The 23,660-nt window shown below is 39.5% G+C and overlaps 2 protein-coding genes across 4 annotated transcripts in view; both read left to right on the plus strand.

Annotated features, from left to right (window-relative positions):
* The window catches only part of ITGB6 (integrin subunit beta 6), a 31,840-nt gene extending 16,022 nt beyond the window's left edge, over window positions 1–15,818 (plus strand). For 2 of the 3 annotated variants that reach the window (XM_031052300.2, XM_031052301.2), the window contains 7 exons: window positions 3,099–3,233; window positions 3,573–3,990; window positions 5,306–5,528; window positions 8,050–8,147; window positions 12,667–12,786; window positions 14,215–14,381; window positions 15,536–15,818. In XM_031052300.2, the coding sequence (XP_030908160.2) occupies window positions 3,099–3,233; window positions 3,573–3,990; window positions 5,306–5,528; window positions 8,050–8,147; window positions 12,667–12,786; window positions 14,215–14,381; window positions 15,536–15,637 (1,263 nt within the window). In that variant the 3' untranslated portion in view covers window positions 15,638–15,818. The remainder of the gene's footprint in view (window positions 1–3,098; window positions 3,234–3,572; window positions 3,991–5,305; window positions 5,529–8,049; window positions 8,148–12,666; window positions 12,787–14,214; window positions 14,382–15,535) is intronic. The other variant, XM_031052302.2, reaches the window with a different exon arrangement.
* A 7,593-nt stretch (window positions 15,819–23,411) lies between these two features.
* LOC101875397 (secretory phospholipase A2 receptor) overlaps window positions 23,412–23,660 on the plus strand; it is a 35,772-nt gene continuing 35,523 nt past the window's right edge. The window contains exon 1 of the mRNA XM_034065737.1: window positions 23,412–23,508. Within this exon, the coding sequence (XP_033921628.1) occupies window positions 23,412–23,508 (97 nt within the window). The remainder of the gene's footprint in view (window positions 23,509–23,660) is intronic.

The raw sequence follows: 23,660 nt of genomic DNA on the forward strand, positions 1-23,660 counted from the left end.
GTTAAGCTGTAAGAGCACAAAGCCCAGCCAGTGAGAATTTTCTCAGCGATTGCTAAGGTACTTTTGAAAAGATTCCACTGACTGGATCCACAGCCTAGTGAAGTCATAGGGAATTTCCCCATGGTGTGCTATAGGCTCAGATTAAGGTTAAGCTGTGTAAGCAAAATTGCTATACAATATTTTAAAGAGCTGAATATAAAACCTTGGTATGAGAGAGTTCAGGAAGTAAGATTTTCACTTAAGAAATGAAAGTTTGATTGGACAGATTGATTTAAGAAATGAAAACATTTTAGAATACAACTTGAAATACCACCAAGAGCTCGTGAGGCTGGAATTTTCATGAGAAGAAAGGAAGGGAGCAAGCCTCCTGGCTGTGGGATCTCAGCATGCCACTCCACTCTGGCTCTGGTCCAGGAAACATTGGGCTAACTCATGGAGGCCCTGCACTAAGGCAAAACTGAGCTCAGAGCCTGCACTGCCGTGAAAGAGATTGTAATGTTTGATTCATATAGTCACAGAATACCAGGTTGGAAGGGAAACAGCCTAGACAAGATGGCCCAGTGTCCCATCCACCTGAATCTTGAAAGCATCCAACATTGGGGAATTCACCACTTCCCTGGGAAGATTATTGCAATGGCTGATTGGTCTCATTGTGAAAAATTTTCCTCTTGTGTCTAATCAGAGTCTCCCTGGGATAACCCTGTAGCCATCACCTCCTGTCCTTTCCATATGACTCCTTGTAAAACAGGAATCTTCATCTTCTATGTAGCCACACTTTAAATACTGGAACATGACACACTTGTGAGGTGGGCTGATGCCAACCTCATGAAGTTTAACCATGACAAGTGCAAGGTCCTACACCTGGGTCAGAGCAATCCCAGGCACAGCTACAGGTTGGGCAAAAAGGAAATTAATTGTAGTCCTGCAGAGAAGGACTTGGGGGTGTTGGTCAATGAGAAAATGAACATGAGCCAGCTTCAGTGTGCACTCACAGCCCAGAAAGCCAACCGTATCCTGGGCTGCATCAAAAGGACCGTGACCAGCAGGTTGAAGGAGGTGATCCTGCCCCTCTACTCTGCTCTCGTGAGACCTCACCTGGAGTATTGTGTGCTGTTCTGTTGTCCTCAACATAAAAAGGACATGGAACTGTTAGAACAAGTCCAGAGGAGGGCCACGAGGATGATCAGGGGACTGGAGCACCTCCTTTATGAAGACAGGCTGAGAAAGTTGGAGCTGTTCAGGCTGGAGAAGAGAAGGCTGCGTGGAGACCTCATAGCAGCCTTCCAGTATCTGAAGGGGGCCTACAGGGATATTGGTGAAGGACTATTCATTAGGGACTGTAGTGATAGGACAAGGGGTAACAGGTTGAAACTTAAACAGCAGAGGTTTAGATTGGATATAAGGAAGAAATTCTTTACTGTTAGGGTGGTGAGGTACTGGAATGGGTTGCCCAGGGAGGTAGTGAATGCTCCATCCCTGGCAGTGTTCAAGACCAGGTTGGATGAAGCCTTGAGTGATATGGTTTAGTGTGAGGTGTCCCTGCCCATGGCAGGGGGGTTGGAACTAGATGATCTTAAGGTCCTTTCCAATCCTAACTATTCTATGATTCTATGATTCTATGATAAGGTCTCCCCTGAGCCTTCTTTTCTCAAGGCTGAACAAACCCGGGTCTCTCAGCCTTTTCTCATGCAGAAGACTTCCCAGGCCTTTGATCATCTTTGTGGTCCTTCTCTGGGGCCTCTCAGTGTATGGCTCCTGAAGAACCCTTTCTTGCAGTTTCTGGCATCTCTGACCAGTTTCAATCAGAGCTGAGATTTTGCTTTTCTGACTTCATCTCTGCACACCCTGACAATGCCTTTATAGTTCTCAGTGGTTAATTGTCTGATTTTCCATCTCTGATACACTTCGCTTTTGGTTTTGAGCAGACTCAGAAGCTTGCAGTTAAGTCAAGCAGGTCTCTTGCTCCACCTGCTTCTCTTATCTTTAAAGGTGATGAACTGGTTTTGTGCTTTGAGAGCATTCTTGAAAATCTCCCAGCACTCACTAGCTCTTCTATACTCCATACAAACTTACCATGGAATACCTCCCAGCTGAGCACTGAATGAGCTGAAGTTTGCTCTTAGTACTAGCCTTCAACAGGTTCAGCCAGATCCCAGACTCCACAATATTTTGATTGCTGCAGCCAATATTATCACTGAGACATTACAATGCAGGTTTTCTCTGTTTGTGAGCAGCAAGACCGGCAGTGCCTCATCCCTGTTGGCACATAAATATTTGTATGAGGAAGCAGTCCTCTGTGTATTAAAGGAACTTGATAGATGACATGTGAGCTGCTGTATTGTTCTTCCAGCAAATGTTTGGATAGCTGAAGTCACCCATAAGAACGAGGTTGTGCTGACCTGATGCTTGCTCAAGTGACCCAAATTTTGATTCATTGACCTTATCACCTTGGTTTGGAGGTCAGCAGCAGATGCCTACTGTAAGATTCCCCTTGGAGACAACCTCTCTGATATTGACTCACAGGCATTCAGCAGGACTTCCACAGTCACCATAGTTGACTTTTATACATCCAAGGTTCTTCTTAACACAGAGTGTGACTCCTCCTCTTCTATCCTGCCTTTGTGAAACAGCCTGCCAGGAAATTCTACTAGAAGAGATAAAGGGGGAGCAATATTGTCATAGGCTGGTTAATCAGGAAAAGCTGAGTTCTAGCAATGCAATCGGGGAGACAAATCCTTTCCTCAATAAGACCAGAGCTGAAGGAAAACCTGTATCAGCCAGCAGAGCACTTAATGATGAAAGATGATTTAATAAAACATTGAATTAATTCTCCTGCAAGAGCAGGAAATAAGCCACGTGATAGTGGATATTAAACTGATACCACCATTGCTTCCCACTGAAAGCTGGTTCTGTCAGCACTTGCTTTGTTTCGTCCATTCCCCATTTTTTGCAATAGGGAAGTTCTGTAAACAAAGTGCCAAATCCACAGATTTACATGTGTAAGTCAGGATAAGTTACAGTCCATCTTCCACAGACTTGGAGCAGTAGTGCTCTTGCAGTGTTACTGCTCCATTCATCTCACACCTTTTTCCTTTAAGGAGCTGCGGTCCGAGGTGGAGCTGGAGATTCTGGGAGACACAGAAGGACTCAATCTCTCTTTCACAGCCATCTGTAACAATGGGACCTTTTTTCCGCATCAGAGGAAATGTTCTCATGTAAAAGTGGGAGACACGGTAAGTAAAGCACATATTCTCAAAAGACATGAAGCCCAGAGAAGGTAGGAGGCAGAGAGTTAGCTCTTTATTAAGAAATCTTATTCTGAAAAAGTTACAGAAACATAGGTGGTATCTGTGACCCTCCTGTTCTGTGCTTCCAGAGTACCCTGCAGAGCTACATGTGCTGCAGCTCTGAACAGACACCATCTTCTGGCAGTGTTCAAGGCCAGGTTGGATGAAGCCTTGGGTGATATGGTTTAGTGTGGTGTCCCTGCCCATGGCAGGGGGGTTGGAACTAGATGATCTTAAGGTCCTTTCCAACCCTAACTATTCTGTGATTCTATGATTCTCTTCCAGGTCTCTTTCAACGTGACTGTAAGTCTCTCCTCTTGTGAAAAAAACAGGAGGCATATTGTGATAAAACCAGTGGGGCTCAGTGACACTCTGGAAATGGAGATAGATCCCCAGTGCAGCTGTAGCTGTCAGGCAAAGGCTGAGATGAACAGCCCAAAATGCAACAACAGGAAAGGATCGTTCGAGTGCGGGGTGTGCGTCTGCAGCCCAGGGTACATGGGGCCACACTGTGAATGCGATGAGAGCTCCCTCAACACCAGCTCCTGCAAGGGCTCAGCAGAGCAAAGCTCCTGCAGTGGGAGAGGTGACTGCTACTGCGGGCAGTGCGTCTGCCACCCATCCCTGTACGGAAAGGTGTATGGGCCACACTGTGAATGCGATGACTTCTCATGTGTAAGACACAGAGGGCTCCAGTGTGCAGGTATGGTCCCTTGATAGTATTTTTCATGTCTGCATTTTAGAATTTTATTGTCTCGCTCTTAGCTATGAGCTTGTGAATCTGTATTTGCATCATATCTGCACTTGCACTCAATGCTGTATAAAGTGTAATTTACCATTTCTGAGTGATCTTAAAATGAGAAGCAATTTTTAACTCTGTTTTCAAATTTAAAAATGAGACACCTTTAACCACTCCATAGCTAGTCTAAGTTGGTATGGCTTTACTGGGCCATATCAGCTACCATCACACCGGGTCAGACTTCTAATGGCTATAAATGATTGTAGCTCCAAGAAAGTTTAGCTAAGTATATTGACATACATCTGACATATATACATGACATTAGGTAAGTATATTGGCAGTGTACAATTTCACTCCTGCAGCGGAATGGACTCAGTCAGAGATCAATATGATCAGACCAAAAGCCATTTATTGCAAAGCATTAACTCCTTATATACTATTGCTTACACACACCTACAGCAATTTGGCATATCATGATTGGATACTTGTCTTGAAGACCCTTAATGACTAATATATAATTGGTTAAGCACAGGTGTGAGGACTTGACCTCGAAAGCTTGACAACAGTTGACAGTTCTTATAGCTTGGTGAATTCCAGCTTCTTATCTTGCTTGCTTAAGCTTCCTCGGGCCTCTCATGGCCTTGCTGTATCTTTCAGAGTTGTTCAGAGTTCATGTACCAAATACCCATTCTCCCGTGAGAACACTGTCTCCACACACTCTGACATCATTATCAATTGATTTATCTTAATCACTTTTTTAGGATAATTCTGATATCTTTAAAATTTTAACCCAGTAACCTCAATTATTCTTGGTTTGCCTTAGTGTCCCTGTGAGTAGGATATAATCAGAATTTGAGATTTTTTGTTTATAATTGTTTTCCTGGGCTATATCATTATAAATCAGAAGTGATTCTACTAAAAAAATGGGAACAGTTAAACTGTCAGGAACCAGCAACAAGACTGCTGAAGAGATAGGCTGAAATTCTGCTGCTATAAATGAAATAGGATTTACTGATTAGGTTGTGCACTGTTGGGAGATATGATCTGTGTGGAGGACTCCAGTGAAGAGAATGGAGCTGCACTTGGCTTACAGCCAGTCTAAGTGAAAATTTGATCCTCTGGCTTACCACTGCAAATGCTGTAGGAGGAAGAAAGACATTTAAGAGTGAGAAGAGTTGGAGAGGGGAAAATATCTGCTATTAAGGGGAACAATTTTAAAGGCTATCATCCAGGTTCATACTAAGAAACTGATCTGAAGTATAACAAATGTTTTTTCCAGGTAATGGTGACTGTGACTGTGGGGAATGCATGTGTCACAGTGGATGGTCCGGTGAATACTGTAATTGCACAACTGACACCAGCACCTGCATTGCTGAGGATGGGACATTGTGCAATGGGAGAGGCGAATGTGTTTGTGGGTCGTGTGTTTGCACCCATCCAGGAGCTTCAGGCCAGACTTGTGAAAAATGTCCTCTTTGCGGTGACCCTTGCAGTTCCAGGCGGTAAGGTGCTGGATTTATGTTTGTATCATCCAGGTGTCTCTTTCCTATGCTGCCTCAGCAGTGTGCTTACTGTCACTATTGTAAACTGGATATACAGACCAGAACCCAAGAGCTTTTTTGCCCTTTGAGAGGCACAATCATGACTTGTACACCTACCATTTATTGGTATTACTCTTGTAAAAGAACTTTATGGAAAACAGTTTAATCCCCTTCAAGCAGCACAAGTAAAGCATCAAGCTTCCACTGCTGTCCCTGGCTGTCCAACTAACCAGAATGGTGACTTTATGTGATAACATCAGATAAAACCAGATGAATCTCCTTCCAGTTCACAGTACAGATTGAAATCATCTCAGCATAGGTGATACAGCAAAAATGAGGACTTGCAGAAAAAAAATGGCATTTGTATTACTGTTCTCATGAATATGAATAAGGTCACACTTCCTGCTCAGGCTTTATACATGTGAAATTCATAGTCCAAATTCTGTTAACTTGGGTGAATCAAAGAGGCCCAACTATGATAAATTAGGTCACAGTTGGGGGATGAAATCAGTGGGTAGCTGTACGACATATATAATTTGATGATAAACTGATTGTAAATGGTGAAGTGTCTTCTGTTCACTGAGCATACAAAATTTATGTAACTTTCCTGCTGTGATGCATGATGTATGCTACAGTGCATGATAGGAAAAGTGACCAAAAATATGTGTGACATAAAGCTGACCACTCAAAGTAAACCCATGCTTATGCTTGTATTGTGTGAGCTCTTGCAGGGCTAAAGTCAGTCCAAAATGAGCAGTTTTCAGTAGAAATTTAAGCTAGAAGTCAAATCAGGCTTCACAGAGCGCATGTTATTAATGCCCCTATTTTTGCTTGCTGAGTGCCAAGTCAATTTAAGTTGCATTAATGTTTCATGACGATGTCATGTCTACTTACTCAGTTGAAGCTCCTTTCTTTTCCAAAGCCACTCTCCATCACTGTTTTTTGCATGTCTGCTGTTGCAGCCAACACTATATCTGAGATGAGAAACCATTCTATGGCATGTGATCAAATTGCCATTTATATTAGTGCTGAATTTGACCCACAAAAGTGAGCCTATCAGTTTGTTCAAAGCTTTAAATAAAGAGAAATTCTGCATGCAACTACTCTAAACATGAGGGACAATGCGGCTGCTTTCTTCTGCCCAATTTGGCAGAGAACAAGAAATATAAAGTTACATGATGGGCATTACATTAGCCTATTTAAACATGTATATTGTATGCAGCATTAGATCTTTCCTCTGTTTCAGTGTTTTTCCTTGCTGAAACACAGGGCAAGGAAAGCCAACAGAGAGAAAACACTGGGAATACCTGAGTAGGGTAACTGAGAAAGCTGAAAGACCAGGTCAGAGAGGGTGGGGATCAATGGCTAGGCAGCTGAGAAAAAGAGTGGTTGTATGAGAAACATGGCAAATATGACAAAAACACCAACAACACTGAATATGTGTCCATGAGATAGAGGCTATCCCATTACCTGCTTGCTTTTACTATTTGGCCATCTCCAGAGCGAGTGATAAGGTCATCTGCATCTTGTGAAGATAATCTCTTCAGTCTCAGCACGTTCCCATGGATATATGTAACTCAGTGCAACAGGAGATGGCCAAGGGTTTTGGGGATGTTTTGTTGCAGTTCCTCCCTTTTCTTTTCTTTAAGCAGTCAGTCCTTCAGGCTGCTTCTTAAGAGTCTCAGCCCCTCAATCCAGCTGAAGCTGTTTGTAAAGAATCAGCAAGACACATTTTGCATCAGAAATTTTCATATATGAATATTTCACTGTTTTTTTTTTCCATGAATAAACTCTGGATTTATTAAAGTCCTCACTGAATTTCTGGGAAGATTTTCAATGTTTTCTAAAAGAATTGGTTTAGATTCTGTGTTTTTAAAGACTATTTCAGTCATTTCACCATTAAATAAAGTAGACAATTTTACAGTAAATTGCATTATTATAATTAGGATCTAAGTAAATAACTCCTGAGACAAAGAATTGCATTCAAGAGGCATCTGTTGAGATACCTGAATAGTGTTTTAATACATTATTCAACAGACTTTCAGCAAAGGAAGAATCATAGTAGGTGCCCCAGCTTGATCTCTCTGAAGTCTATTTCAGATATTGTTCATCCAATAGACATTCCTTTGGCTGGTATTTAAGCGTGAGCTTAGTTCAGAATATTCCTTTTTGAAAATGAATGTTATGTGTGAGTAACCTCATGTCTTTGATAGACCGACATGAATAATGTTGCCTGGGGTTCTGTCTGGTAGCTAATTAGCTGGGAGAGAAAAGAGGACAAGAAAGAGCTTATCCACAATACCTTTATTCAGGTGGGGGGGTTTTGGTGGCAATACCTATCATATTTCTGAGAACTACAGTATCCATAGTACAAGACCTTTTGTTTAGCTTCCTTTTAGAATGCAGATGCATACTTTCAGGCTTTTATATTGTTGCTTTGTGACAGGCAGAGATTGATGAGCTACTGAATTATTTTATACAGGAGCTGTGTGGAATGTCACTTGGCTTCCGATGACAAGTCACCGGGAGAATGCAGTGAAAAATGCAAATTGGTTGATGCAACTGTCAGCACCACAAAGGGTTTGTACACTCAGTCTTCCTTTTCTGTGTGTGTGTGATTAGTGATAGTTTCCACTTTCAGTAGCAGAAAGTAGCCTTGTTGTTCTGCCATGGAATTATATTAAGGCTTACGAGGCAATTGCTGCTTTTCTACAGTTCTGTGGTAAGTAGGAAATATGGACCATGGCTGGTATTATCCTTCCAGGTTAACTCACTGGATCAAGCCTGCTTTCTAAGCAGTTTATGTAAAAAGCATAGGATTTAATAAATACCAGTCTCTACAATTCAGTGGCTGATGAAAGCCCCTCAGTTTATGTCACGCCTGTACCATGAGCTCCATTGTGTCTTTTTTTATCATACAAATGCAAAACTTGACTCCAGTCCTTATGCAGACTCTTGATTACAGCTGGCAACCAGACACAGCCCTTTAACCTGTGGCAAAGATGTTTATAATATTCTAGAGACTAAGCACATCTTTCTGTTGTTTGCTTTAATTCAAAACTGCCTTCCATCAATTGGAATTTGTGGAATAAGAATTAACCTTGAATAAAATATTGCTCTCAGGAAAAAAAAAAAGTAAAAGAGAAAAACGACAACCAAACCCCCACCAAACTTTAACTGAAATAGTGCATCTTGTTCTTTACTCTAGCAGAAGGGACTTGCCTGTTCAGTAGGCAGTCTGTATTTATTCTAATGGTAATTCTAGTCTCAATAGCATGGTAAAAGGCAATTGTTAGGTGAGGCAGGACATAGCTACAATCTATCGACATCACAGATGTACCATAAGCATTAAGACAAATGTAAGAACTAGGATGGCAATGCAGAATGTTGTATGCACAGCCTACAAACTGTTGGAAGCCCATTCAGAGCTGCATGCATGTATAAATTTTACTGATGTACAACAAAGATCTACCTTTTGGTTTTGATGTCATTACTCCATAATACAGAGCTCAAAAGTTGCAAATGTTGCCCTAATGAAAACTAATACTAATGTTGTGTTTTTATGAAAATTATTATCATGCTTTGCCTTCCTAGACATCAATATTTGTTTATAAACATAAAATTGTCTTTACAAGCTTTGAAAGCATATAAGCACTATTTAGTAAAGTTTTGTTGTTGCCAGATGGCATATATTTGTAGCTAGGAATATATAATACATTCTACTTTCAAATATAATGAATAATAATCAAGAACAGAAAGAGCTGCTTATGTGGCTCTGTTCACATACACAGAGGTCACAGGAATATGAGCATGACAACATCATCTCCTGTTCCTGCTTATTTCCTTTTTTCCAAGTCCTGTGCTTCACTGATCAGGACTGTCAGTTACTACTTTAGATTTAAGATTTACTTGCAGCAGTTACAGCAACTGCTGTAGTTACAGCAACTGCTGGGCAACTGTTCCCTTCCTAACCCCTCAAAGAAAACAAAAAAAACCCAAAAGAGGCTGTTGCAAACTCTGTTTCATCTTAAATGCTTGTAATTGTAATAATAGCTCAGAGGATTTGGCAGAAAGGTTGCCTCATTAAGAAGTTCCAAAAGGGAAAAAATAGTTTTCAGACAGATTATTGAGCAGTTTCATACAGTAGCATACTGCTGCTTTTTGGTTTATATTTCAGCTTCTTTAACACTTCAAGGCTTTTTGAAAACAAGAAATAGCTCAAGGTTAAATAAAATATTAGCACTTTAAAGATTTACTTTCTCTTTTGCATGAATATGTTGCAACTCTGTGACTGGAAATGTGGAGCAATAAAAAAAGCGTAGGCTTTGCATTTTCCTGTTTCATGGGAATGCCTGTTTTGGCCTCTGAGGCTCCCTGGGGATCCAGCAGGACACAGGATGGTACAGCAACTCTGGAGGTGCTGATGGCTTCACTTTTACTGGGCTTATCTCCACAGCAGGCATCACTTTTGAGTCTTTATTTTCAGCCATTTTTAAGATTTGAATATTAAATAGGGATAATCCTCCTTTGCCAGATGGGTGTAAGAGGAGTCCCTGTTGCTCTACTTGCTACCCAGGAGGAACCGCAATTCCTCCTAAGTGGCTCCTGCCACCACCGCAGCCACAGGGCACCAGGCTGCTCCTGTCACAAGCTCAACAGGGACTCTTACACTTTCCTCAGAGAAGCTGGGGTTTTCCTACCCCAGAGTGTTGACACCACAAAAATTCCCAGTGCAGCAACAAACTGGATGCTGGAGCCTGAATAAATCCCCGTGTCAGTGCTGCTCTGTTGGTCTGACTCAAAGTGACATGAAGCTGTCCAACAAGGGCATTTTGTTGAGCAAAGGACAAATAAGAAAGGGCATAATGGCTTTTAAATTTACAGTCAATTTTTTGTTGTTGTTGAATCTTTTATCTAAGTATCTGTTAAGAAATAGTCTTTTGCACCTTGGAGCTCCAGCTTACCACTCTTATGCAATTATTCTTCTAGTGATTTTAAATACCACTGAAATTAATGGAATTAGGTTGCAGGTAGAAGTGGGAGAAGTATGATGATTTACTGCAGAATGCAGAAAATTACGTAGGTGTAAATTACAGTAGTTTACCTATCTAGGCAAATCTTGGTGCTGATGAACTGAAAATCATGTATGCAATAGTCTCTCTCAGTGATCCTTCATCCTAAAAATAATATCAGAGAAATGAAAATACTAAGCGTAAGCAGCATTCTGAATAGCTTAAACTGGCATCTTTGCTTTCATTTCTTCATCCTTGCACACGATCAGATTTCTGCTCCCCTTGGTCTCAAATTAAAAGTTACAATTTAGATATAATGAATATATTTGCAGTTACTGACTTCTGGATGATATTTGGAATACACTTGCAAGTCTGTCTCTGCCTTCAGGATAGCTAACAACCACCCTTTTCCTTTTTTTTTTTAAGCTAGCTAATATTCTCTGGATGTTCTTGCTTAAAAGAATTGGGAAATAACCAATATTGCAAAACTTGTGACAGTGTTACTGGAATTGTAACTGGTAACGAGTGCCATTAAATCAGCGCACTCAGTCTGCAGTTTGTGGCTCTTCTAACAAAACCAAATCTTGTTAAATCAGCAAGTCTTGTCTGTCTGTCACCTTGATAGATAACACATTGCTCTGCCACTCAGGACAGGCAATAGGTTAAATACAAGAGTATCACAAATCATGAGCATGTTTCCATTAAAATCTACCCAGATGAGATTATCTTTTATAACAAGCAGAGAAAAGGACTCTAGGGAGGTCCCTTATTTATACTTCCATATTTTCTATGGTGTTCAGCAGTGTTGTCTGTAAGACCAAACTTTATGACAATAAGCAATATAAAAAAAAAAACAAAACACCAGAAAGAAAAGTGAGCACTTCTTTATGTACCACAGGTTTCTTTAAAATCCATATCCTGTCTGGTTCCTACTTTATATGTCATTACTAATTTTGAGAACTTAAAATTTTCAGCGCAGCTGCTTATGAAATTTTACAAAAGAGTTTTAAATGGCTAAGAAATAATGGAAAGTGAGGACTATTTTTAAAGAAATGCTCGAGAAATTTACTGGTTTTTCTTACCTCTAAAAATAAAATCTAACAAGTTTTTCTAAAAAATGTACTGAAAAGCATACCTAGATTTCCAGTGCTGTGAAAATACTGGGTTATATGGCAATATAGTAAGTCTTCAGCCCCAAAGGTATTGCGAGGTCAGACGTTTTGCTCTATAAAAATGTTATGTAATTGTTAGGCTTCAAATTACAGTATTTCTGGCTCTGGACCTGCAGTCTCAATTTTCAATCATTTGCATTACATTGTCTCTTAGAGCCAGCTTCCTCCTGCCTCTCTGTTCCCTGTGGATGAAGTTTTCTCAGCAGAAAAGGCTTCCTGGTTAGAAATCATCTGAAATAAAATAAATAAAATATAGATTAAGTTATTGTGCAGACCTGCATAAAATTGAGAGACAAATAAATGGGGCCAGACTGTCATCTCAGATCACTTTTTACCTGCTTCCCCCGGAATCATGTTACAAAGATCCCAGAATCACAGTTTCTGTTATTAATCTATATTTACCATTGTGACAGTGCTGGATGCAGTAATCTTTGAGAGGGCTATTGTGGAAGAAATAAATGCAGGGCTTTTAATGTTATCCATTGCTGTATGTATGTCTACTTCTGAAACATAATCTAGACATGGTAGGAGTAGCTGTAAACCAAAGAGAACATACTGTTTACTTTGTCCTGTAACTGGGGACTATTACATTTCCTAGACAGCTGGTGGTAAAGCATCTTGGAAGCACTTCCAATTCATTGAAATTCACAGTACATTATATGGTCAGTGCAGATTGACAACACCTGAATCTGTTCTTTGAAGACAGAAGTGAAAAACTGGAAACAAAACAAATCTTGGGTTAAAAGAAAGGTTGTTACATTTTGTAGAATTTCTGAGGTTATTTCTGCTTTCATCCTTCACTCTTTACCATCCACAGATGAGGCTGTGACAAACACAATGCCAGCAGTCTCTCTTGTTATTACATGTTAAATTTCATTTGATTTGAACAATGACTTTCTCTCATTTCCTCTGCAGATTATTCAGAGGATAAATCCATTCCCTGCTCTTTGCAAGGGGAAAATGAATGTATAACCACATTTCTACTGGCTGTGGATGAACAGGGAAGGACAGTCATTCACAGCATAGAACAGAAAGGTAAGCAGTGAATATTGCTTTTTCTACATAAATCAAACTTAAAAATGCAGGCAGGGTGAGCTATCTAGAAGCTGAGCATTTTTAAGCAGCACAGAACTTCCTTGTGTTTATAGCTCTTCTCTGCCTAGTTAGAAGACCACCTCCTCAAGTACTTATTTCATGCACTAGTAAAATAAATACGTGGCGTTTAATGAAAGATGGTCAGAATGATCCCTGGGCTGCAAGAGTAAGTTATTTTTTCTAAATCCTTGAGTAAATCAAAGATGGTAATACCAAATGTGTTTTGCATTATATGAGAAAACTACAAGTCACTTTGAAATTACATATATTTCCAAGATGGACAAATATCCAAGACAATCTAAGTGGGTATACCTGATGAATACATTTATAATAACCTTTATTGTTCCAGTACCATTAAGTTTTGAATATTGTACATAACTGATATTCAACAGATCTCTTTATATCCTTTCCTTTAACATTGCTACTTTATTTGCTGCTGTTTCACTGCTGATGTTTCATTATAGCTTCTAATCATGTAAGACAGGAAAGAACACAGACACCACTTTTCATTTGCCAAACACTTTAGTTTCCAGGCAATAAAAATACTTTTGTTTGTTTGCTTGTTTTGACACGCCCAGTGTCTCAGGGTTAAATGTTTTTTAGTTTTAGAGAGAGCAGATTTGTAGCCCTGCTCTGTTAGCACAAATGGCAGTGATTTTTTAACCCTTTCTGTCGCCTTTGTCTAGCATACATGTGAGAATAAAAGTGATTTCACTGCACAAATAAAAGCAGCTTCTACCATAAGAGGAGTGTTCTGCTGTAATTGTAACCTATATGAAATCAAGGATAGTTGTAACAAAGCTAGTACTAAAGAAGCACATCCCTTTGTAAACTACACCCCTAAGACTCAAGAATTTAAGATTTTTCTCTTTATTAAATACATTTACTATGCATTTTATGTAGATCTGAATAAAAGAAAAAAGTGAAATAAATATCTTAAGGGAGACCCAGCTCATTAAACCCTGTGTAGTGGCCCTCCCATCACTCTACAATAACCAGCTGTGCTGTCATCTGCTGCTCAGCTCCTGGGCCTTGAAGCTACTGTGCTGTGGTAGCTGCAATGTGTGCAAATGTGAACTAAGATAAGACCTCCAGAAAAGCTCTATCCAGCAGCTGTTAACTGACACAGTAAACTACCAGGGGACAAAGTTAGCAATTAATTTTTGTAACATTTTAATGCAATATTTTTCAACCAGTTTCACAGTTACCCAGTTTAGCAGCTAACAGGAGAAAAATAACATGGACTTGAAGTAAAAGGCATGCACAGTTCTCAGCAGATAAAAAGCACAGCATGCCTCTTGGCTGTCTTTAACTGCCTAGAATTTATTGATTGGATATCCACAGTCATGAGTGTTTTTGTTTCCACAGATTGCCCACAGCTTCCAAATATTCCAATGATAATGGTGGGTGTCATCCTTGCTATCCTTCTCATTGGCATTGTTTTACTTTGTATATGGAAAATACTGGTGTCAGTTCAGGACCGAAAAGAGGTGGCCAAGTTTGAAGTGGAGAAATCAAAAGTTAAATGGCAAACGGTACGTTATGAATTGATTTTATATGCGATTCTTTAATTTGGTTGCATGGTGCACAACAGCCTTTAAAATCATCTGTCTTGTTTTGTTCTTTTACAATGATAGATTTTACTTGCAACTTTTCACTACATTTAGTATTCCATAAATTGTAATCGGGATTTTTTTAGGTATGAAAAGTAGCTAGAATTTGATCTCCTGGTTTAATTCCTTCCACATGTCGACACATGTAGATAACATTTTCCATTAGTTCTTCTTTTAATTAGTACCTTACCTTTGAGTAATCTTAGCAAAGTTATTCACTGCCTATGTGATTATCAGAGGTGTACCCCTCTTCCCAGAAACAGAGCCCATTTTAGGAAAGAGACATTACTGGTGACTCCTGTGTAATAATGTAAGCTCACTTACGCAGAGCAGCAATGAATGTAGGCTGTCCAAAATGAAGGTAAAAGGACAAAAAAGTTCAGGCCTTATTTCCTATCTATAGCTTGTGGGTGCTTAATGCAAGCTTTTACCACAGGTTCCCTTTTCTTCTTTCCTCTCTGCCGCTGGCTTTTTTGCTCTTTGCAAAATCTTTAAGACTTCTGAGGCTCTTTGGAAAAAAGCATGTTGAGCATTTTTGGTGGGTGTCAGAAGGACAAGTGGTATGTTGGCTTTCTCATATTAGTGAGATAACAAGCTCCAAAGAAGTCAAAAGACATTATTACATAATATGTGCTTAGGGCATACCATTTGTTTCCAAAGATATTCTGGATGATAAAGTTTTGCATGGATTCAAAATGTCTACAGACAAATCCATAAGAGGACAGTCCCTCTAACCCAGGAGGTTTGTGAAACGTTTGTCAGCTTTTCCTTGGCAGCCTGATTTGCCCACTGTTGGAAGCACATTGCTGGGCCAGGAAGATCTCTGTCCTGAGTTTCTCACAAAGTAGAATACAAATCATCTTCCGCACATCGGGAAGCAGAGTGATACTGTCTGGTGCATGTACAATCTGCACTGTAACGCTGGGTCAGGAATCATGGACCAAAATGATCCCTTTACTGAAAAGGGACGCTCCAGGCAGCAGTGTGCAGCTACTTCTGCTTGCAGCTGAAGCCATGACAAAATGAGTTAAACATTGCATGACTCTGTCTTCTTCTGTTTGTGTTTTCTTTTTTAGGAAACAAATCCACTGTACAGAGGCTCAACAACCACTTTTAAAAATGTAACTTACAAGAATCAAGAAAAGCAGAAAGGGGCCATGGCTGCAGATTCCTGTTAGCACCTCCAACACTACAAACTTAGTTTTACTGGCAGGAAATCTAAAGCCACTTGTTTCTTCTCAGCTGATTAGGTGATGTTTGTTTACACATCACAGCGGTATAACCATTCTGTTAGAGAAAACCTGTCTTGTGTTGGCAAAACTATAGATAACATATTAGTGGTAAAAGTTAGTAGAAATATTTAAATAGACCCAACAACTTTAATATTAAAGCCCTCAATCTTAAAAAAAAAATAACATCACAAATATTTATATTATTTCATTAATATCAAGGATTTAAAATCATCATATGTATATCGTATAGCCTATTTTGTGAAAATAGGTATATACAATGAGCTGTATACTGAACTCAAATCCCATATATTTGTATTTAGGAATGTATTTGTACCAGTCTATTTGGTGGGCTGGATTAAATTTTAAAAGATATTTTTTTCATGAATGCAGCTTAAAATACTGAGGTTAGAGGTTTCTCATAGCACTTGTGTGACCGAGTAGTCTTTCATCAGAAACAAGTAGTATTATTACCCATCTTCTATGCATCTAAGGTATACAGGTATACAGAAACATCTCCTTTCTAATTCTTTCTTGTTGTGTTTCCCTCTTTCCTTGTCCTTGTTGCTGTCTGATGTTCTTTAAGAAGCCAGTCCCTGAGGTTTTCTCAGGGAAAGCTAAATCAAGCCCTTATTCACTTGCAGAGTTGTTTTCTATTCCAGACATAAACTGTCTTTTCTTTTTTTCCTTTCTTTCTAATTTTTTTTCTTTCTTTCTTACCTTTAAATTCCAGTAAATAGGATCCAGAGCAAAAGAGGAACAATTGTAAATTAGAGACTCTGGTAGAGAAACTTTAAACCAGAGAATTACCAGAACTCCATTTCACCATTTAGGCACTCAAACCTTGCATGCTGGACCATTACATGAACCATTGCAGAAGCCCTTTAGATGCGGGAAAAGATCACACACAAAGACTCAGTATCACACACAAAGACAGTACTCTTTTGTTGATATATCCAAAATTGTGAGGTTCTTTCAATGCTCAGCACTCAAACCATTTATTCATGTGTGAAATAATGTATTCAGCTCTTTTGGGACATTTTCTTTTTTTTTCCCAAACTGAGTAACAAATAAATCTATAGATTCCACTTCATATTAATTTCCAAGACAATAATGAGATTTTTAAATCTCAGTTGTAGCTAGTTACTACTGACTTGCCATAAATTCTTAAATTGTAATGCTGTTATCATGCATAGAACCAGGGGAAAAAAAAAGCCCAACAAAATCAGCAAACATGCTGGCATGAAAAATTACAGTATTGGGCTATTTTAAGCCAACAATATGTACTTTACTTTTTAATACCACTTTTCCTCTGTATTTTTCATACTCTGGAACAGACGGTCAAAATGTACACATGAATGTACTTACAAAAGAAGACTTCTTAGACATCAAAGGTACATTAACACAGTCACAGACAAACTTATGTACATTCCCTATAGTAAATCATATATTTGAACTAAAAAACTTGATGTCCATTTTGTAGTAAATATTTACAAAGTCTGTGCAACTTCAGTCTCTATATCCTCTACAGTTCCTGGATGTGAGACTGATATATTAGCTAGCTCTGACCCATGCCTGTTTTAGGGCCTGATCCAAAGCCTACTGAGTCAATGGCTACAGATGAGGATCTAGTTTCAGTGAAACTATTAGTTTTGGTTTACAAAGATTGTTTTGTTTAAACAAACTGGTTAATACTGTCTATTAGTGGATTAGAACCTATAGTATATGTTTCTGTGCAAAGATAAATAAACAGTATCAGATGCCTTTGGAAAGAAGGTGATACTATAACCACATATTAAATACAAAATTATTGCAGTGTGAAGGAAAGGATGGCTGTCATTAAACTGGAACAGATTAGTTACATCTGTACTCTTCAGTATTTCTGCTTATCTCATAGTGGAAACTGTGCACAGACAAAGGCTTGCATCTGCAGCCCTTGCAACCACTAAATAGCCACAGATGTCAGTGCAAGTTACACGTGGGACCAAATCCTGTTTTCCTGGCACATGGATAAACTGAGAGGAGGCAAAAGTGGACCCTGGATTTTATCTTGGATTCCAATTGGGTCAGCATTGCCCTAAGGGACTAGGGAAATCTGGATTTTGTCCATGTAAATTATCTGTTACTGTTTTATTTTTCAAGTAGAAGTTAACAAATAACAAACATTTTCTGAAAGAAATTATAATATTTTTATTACTTTTAAAGTAACAAAAAGCTATACTGTTTATTAAGTACATTTTAAGTTCTGTTTCTGAGAAGGCTGATTCTGCTACTCAATATTAGGGTTCAAAGTCCTTCTTCCGTAGGTCACTCATTTCAATATTGAAATGCATTTCAGTATTCAAACATTATTAACAAAATGGTGCCCACATTTCATATCACCTTCAAAGAATTCATCAGAAGAGAGAAGGGCTTGGTGAGGAAGGTCTCTGTTATTGAGGGATACTAAAGACGTAGGCTCGTTCATATGAGCCATCTTTTTAATGGCAATAATTTAGATAATAAATTTTTACTAAACCCCCAGATCTCGAGAACTTTCAAGACCTTACATGGCATTCAGCCTTAAAACAAGAGTGGTGTTCATCTTATTTTTATTAACTATATTATTTTAATCTTCTAGCATTTGTACCAAAGTTCACCTTTTTCTTTCATTTTCCCTCCGCCAAATGACGAATGGTTTTGTGTGTGGTGAGTGGGTCTACTGATTTCATGAATATTGTTTTGACCTGAGGCTGGACCTTGAGAGTTGCCAAAACGTTTTTTAATAGTAATACTTTTATTCACTGAAGAGTTAAACTGAATAAAAGAATAATCATTAGCAATTTCATGGTATTTGTGTATCTTTTACACCCTGTAGAATGGTAATTTCAGTAATACATGTTAAATGGGTAATTTTTCATTTAATTTATAAAAGTTGCATGTTAACCTGTATTGTATGTGTCCAGATTGCATTTAACTTTGTTTTGTAATATAATTAGTGGGCATGGAGCCCGGGATACAAGACTCAGACGTCAAGTGCAATACTCTCCATGTCTTGTCTTCTTTTATACAGGAGTTCAAGTTTGGCTTGCAATAGGCATAAGGGAGTTATTGCCCCATAAAACTTATCACACAAAATCTAAAAGTTAAAAAGAGACAATTTTTATTGTAGTCTATTTGAAATAAACAGGTAAATGCTCCAACTGTTTTCTGAAATAAAGGAGCTATTAAACCTTGAATAAAGATTGTAAAGTCAAATGCATTTTAAAATGTATTTTATTGTTCTTTCTTCATTTTTCATTTTGGCGTGTGTCTTTATCGTTGTTTTCACATGATTCGATGAATCTTAGCAAATTTATCATGCTTTGGCATACCTTAGATCTTATAAGTCCTCCCCCTGCTTTTTAAAGACAGCACATGAGATTCCAGTTCTGGACTTTCTTGTATTTTTGATCTTTTTACTTTTCAAGGAAATGCGTTAATAGATGAATGCTGTAAGCAACCTATTTCTGGAATTCTGATTGATTACATATGGCATTCTTTTATAGAGTGATCCCTAAATTGCGTAACTTGCTTAAAGCTAACAATCCATCCATTCCTCAAGTTTAACAGCCATAATATATTTTTGGAGCTACACAGCAAAATGCATATTTTCTCCTTAATCTCTTCCTTTTCTTTCTCCTCTAATGAAAAGTCATGTATTTTGATGTCTGCTAATTTCCTCTGAGAAAGAGAACATTCCTCTGCACTCCTGACAGAACTGCACTTAAACTCTGTTGTATTCTCCAGGGAAACAGTAAAATCATTCTCTTGCATTGCACAGTGGATTGTAAAAACTGAAACTGATACAATTGCATAATTTATACTCATGGCAAGTAATTTATAATGTATTCTACCCTCAAAAGTCTGTACTTTTTTGGTGGGTTTTGTTTGGTTTCAGGAATGGTTCATGCTTAGAAACTTTTATGTTTTCACTGACATACACACGTATCAGTTAATATTGACAGACAGATAGGTACAATAATGACAGGTATTGTAGATAACTATAAAGGCTTTGGCTTTTCAAAGGCCTTGGTAGATGACAATTCTGTTTCTTGAAGCTGGCTCAGCCTCTCTCTTCTGCCAATAACTAGGCCAGTGCAAGAAAGAACCAAAACCTGATTTTCATTGCAAGCTGTCCCTTCCTCATGCTATTTATGCTGCAGTTTTAGCATAAAACTCTTTAGTTTTTTAAAATTTAGTTTTATTTTTTTTATTTATTTTTTTAAGTTTTTTTTACAAAAAAAAGTTTTTTACAAAAAAAGGTTATTTTGATCAAAATAGACAATTTAAAACAGTTTTAAGACATTTCTGTATTCAGCTGGATGAAGTTCTCAAGGTATGATGCATCTTTTTAAAAAGCCATTTCTCCACAGGGAACTTTTCTCAACAGTAAGTTTTTTCATTGCTGTTTCCACATGTAGAATAGGTAAGAGTGTAAATAAAACCAAGGTCTTTATGTATGAAGAAACAGGAAATTTCTATTTGCTGTTCAGCAGTTGAATGTTACCTGTGTTTGGAAAAGTATTTACCACCGACTTCAGGCTACAATGTTAATAACTCTAGTTCAAAGGCAAATTGTTCCTCCCGTCCATCTTCTTAGGTGAGAGGTTAAAACTTGCTTTCTCTAGGATCCTCGGCTGACATGAAAAATCAGACCTATAATTATAGTATAATTATCACGTAATAAACTTCCAGTTGCTTCTATTTTATGTTATCGTAGATATGAAGGAGAACTGATTAAGAAAGGAAAAAACAGGACAACAAAACCTGGGAATTTTACTGCCTTTCTCTATATCAAAGGCCAAGATATCTGGCCTGAATGGTTTAATAGCATCGGTGGCAAGTCATTCCCACTGGTTAGAAAATATTTTTGCCTTTTCTATTGTCTTACCAGCATAAAATTCAGAGAAGAGAGCAGAAATTTTAACAAGTGGTTTCCTGGTGCCTACACATATGTGTAAGTGTGGATGTAGTATAAAAATATATAAGTAATGAAGACACATTCTACCACCATTAAGGTAATGGGAGCTCTGGCTTCCAGACTTTCTTAAATCCCAGCTCTTAAATCCTCAGATATGAGACTGACTGTATATCTGATTTACCACAAAACAAAAAGATAACAAACAAATAAATGTCTATACCTTCCTTTGTGTTCAATAAAATGTATCTAATGCAAAAAATATCCCACTTGAGAAGAAATTGTTAAAGCAAAGAGGAAAGTAAAATTGCTTTGGGTTTCTCTGTGTGAGTATTCTCTCATGAGCACAGTAAATGTTTCCATTACCTGCAGAATTTCTAAATGTAAACACACAGCTGGAAAAAAAGATCAGCTCTTCTAAGGGGGAGTGCACAAGGTGCAAAGGCACACCTACTCCTGACTTGTAAAGTCATGTCAGCACTGGGTACACATTGTTCCCTAGAATTGCTGCAAGCATATATCCTTACATCCAGACAAGTCTGTCAGTTTTGGGAGTTTGGTTTTGTTTTGGTTTTCCCAACTAGACTGACATTATGTTGTTAAGAGGTTGACAATCCTTCCTAAATTGTAGTTCTTTGTCTTTTAGTAAATAACAGAGATTAAAGCTATGCTCAAACCCCACTTCTGCTGAGTTACTGTCTAAGCAAAGACAGAGGAAGATGTTGAATGGCTGTGGAGAGTACCTAAATAGCAACGACAGATCAGCTCAGACAAGTACACATATATATATGGGTCCACATATACACAAAAAGAAAGAGAACGGATCATTGACAGACAAATTAAGAAAAAAATATTGACAAAAATTGAGTTTCAGACAGATAATGAAATAAAGGAGCCAAATCACTACAGCAAGTGCTTTGGAGGAAAGCAGGTAAAGCAAACAAATACAATTGGAAAGTTATGCAATCTGATGTGTAAGATAATATAAACTATGTCACCAAGTTTACTTCAGAAAATGTTGTCAACCACGTTGGTTTTACAAGCCACTATGCCAGCAAAAATGTCTTACTATGGTAATTAAGTAGGGATAGCTTAGCTGTAAATACCCAGGCCGGTATAAATGCAGCTAGAAAGGATTTACTGGTTTAGAAAGACTACAACATATTCAAGACAGCAAGAACATGTTTAGTCGAAGAGATTCATCTGAACAGCGAAGAAAACCAAAAACTACTCAGAATTAAATGATTCTTTGCATTTAGTAAAATATTTACAAACACATTGTTGACATGTTCATTATTGGGAATCAGAATGTGCTTACGTTGATCTTACTTTGATGCTGAGTTAAGCAGAAAAACCCATCGGAGATCAGGCTCTTTCCCTCTGAGCAACTCACTGGCATCTTTCAAATACGGGATCACAAACACAGCATGCTCTCTTAGTGTGACCCAAGAGGGGGCTCTGGAGCAACAGAGCTCTTTGCTGGAGCTCACGACTCAAAGCAATGGCCAAATACTCTTGAAGAGCTGTAGACAGTTCTGAGTGGTCAGATCTTCATAAATGGCCATTAGCAAACTTCTGTCTCAGAATCTGAAGTTCTCCAAAAGCTGCAGCTTTCCTGAGAAGAACACTGCAGTTGCTGTAGGGTTACAACCCTTCTGTCTTGCAGAGCCAGGTCACTGCTTGAGCAGCTTGTTCAGCAGTGTTTCCTGCTGTTCTCTGCCAGACATTTTTATTGTCTGCTAAACTGTTCGGAGAAACCCTTCCAGTTATCTGCTTCTTTCCAAGTGTTTGGCTTCACTTGTTTCTCAATTCCTTCTACTAAACTACCAGTGAGAAACTCTGCCCAAGCCCAGAGGTTTCTGTTTCCATCCTTGTATTATGATTGAGATGGACATGGGGGAACAGAGGCTCAGTTCAATTATGCTCCAACACTGTACATTTATTTTTGTTCATTTATGAATACATTTGTATACTTGTCTGCTACAAAGAACCATGCAGAAACATGCTTATGCAGATTAAAAACACTGTCCTGCTGATTCCAGTAAAACTGCTCTATCTTTAACTTAAAGTTCTGCTTTCAAGTTTCCCTCTGCTATTCATAGCTTCCGTAAGACTCAAACTCAACCCAGGTGGGGCAGCTCCTTCGAATATTTTATTGAAGAGTCTAACAAAATGGAAGAAGGCAGTAATTTTTCCCCATTCCAAAATGTAAAATGACTTCAAGCTGACAAGCTGACCTAGCTAAAAACCCAAGTCACTCATGTGGAGTGTCTAGAAGTGAGGCTGCTCAGGGACAGAGCAGCAAACCTGCAAACACGGACTGTGTTATTGATGATCTCCCACCTCCAGTGTCTCTGGGTGTTTTCTGGTTCCTTTTTAGGATAAAAGTACCTGGAGTGTAGGCATGAGAAAGTGTTTTAGGATGGAAAACAATACTAATACAGAGCCTTCTGTTCGCATGAATACACAACCCTGATTTGGGCAAACGGCCCGAGCTGCATCAGCGGCGCTTCCACCTCCGGCCGCCTTTCGTCTGCGTTCCCTCTCTGGGACGCGGGACAGGCGGCACCGACACCACTGCCGCGACCTCCCCGCAGCCCCTCCCGCGGCCGCACGGGGGAAGCCCCGGGCCTACCCCCAGGGCCGGGCCGGGCCGGGCAGGGCCGCCCCTCCCCTCCTCCGCTCCGCGGGGCGCCGCAGGGTGGGATCCTCCTCTGCCCTCCCCGGGGCAGGGCTCTGCGGCCGGTGCGGTGCAGTGGAGCGGGTGGGCGCAGGGCCGCGGCGATGCTGGGCGTGCGGCTGCTGGCCTGCTGCCTGCTGCTCGGCGGCACTGCGCGGGGCTCCGCCGGCCTCCGCCGGGACGAGCTGCCCTCCCTTCGGAGTGAGTGACGGCTCCGGGGCGGCCCGGGGAAGGGGGGCGGTGCAGCGGGGCGGGGGGCGGCATTGGTCGTGTAGCGGTGCCGGGATGAGCCGTTCGCTTCCCGGACGCCTCCCAGCCCCGTCCCTCTGTTCCCCGCTTGCAGCCGTGGGGAA

The sequence above is a fragment of the Melopsittacus undulatus genome, chromosome 8 (assembly GCF_012275295.1).
Source record: "Melopsittacus undulatus isolate bMelUnd1 chromosome 8, bMelUnd1.mat.Z, whole genome shotgun sequence".
NCBI classification, from domain to species: domain Eukaryota; kingdom Metazoa; phylum Chordata; class Aves; order Psittaciformes; family Psittaculidae; genus Melopsittacus; species Melopsittacus undulatus.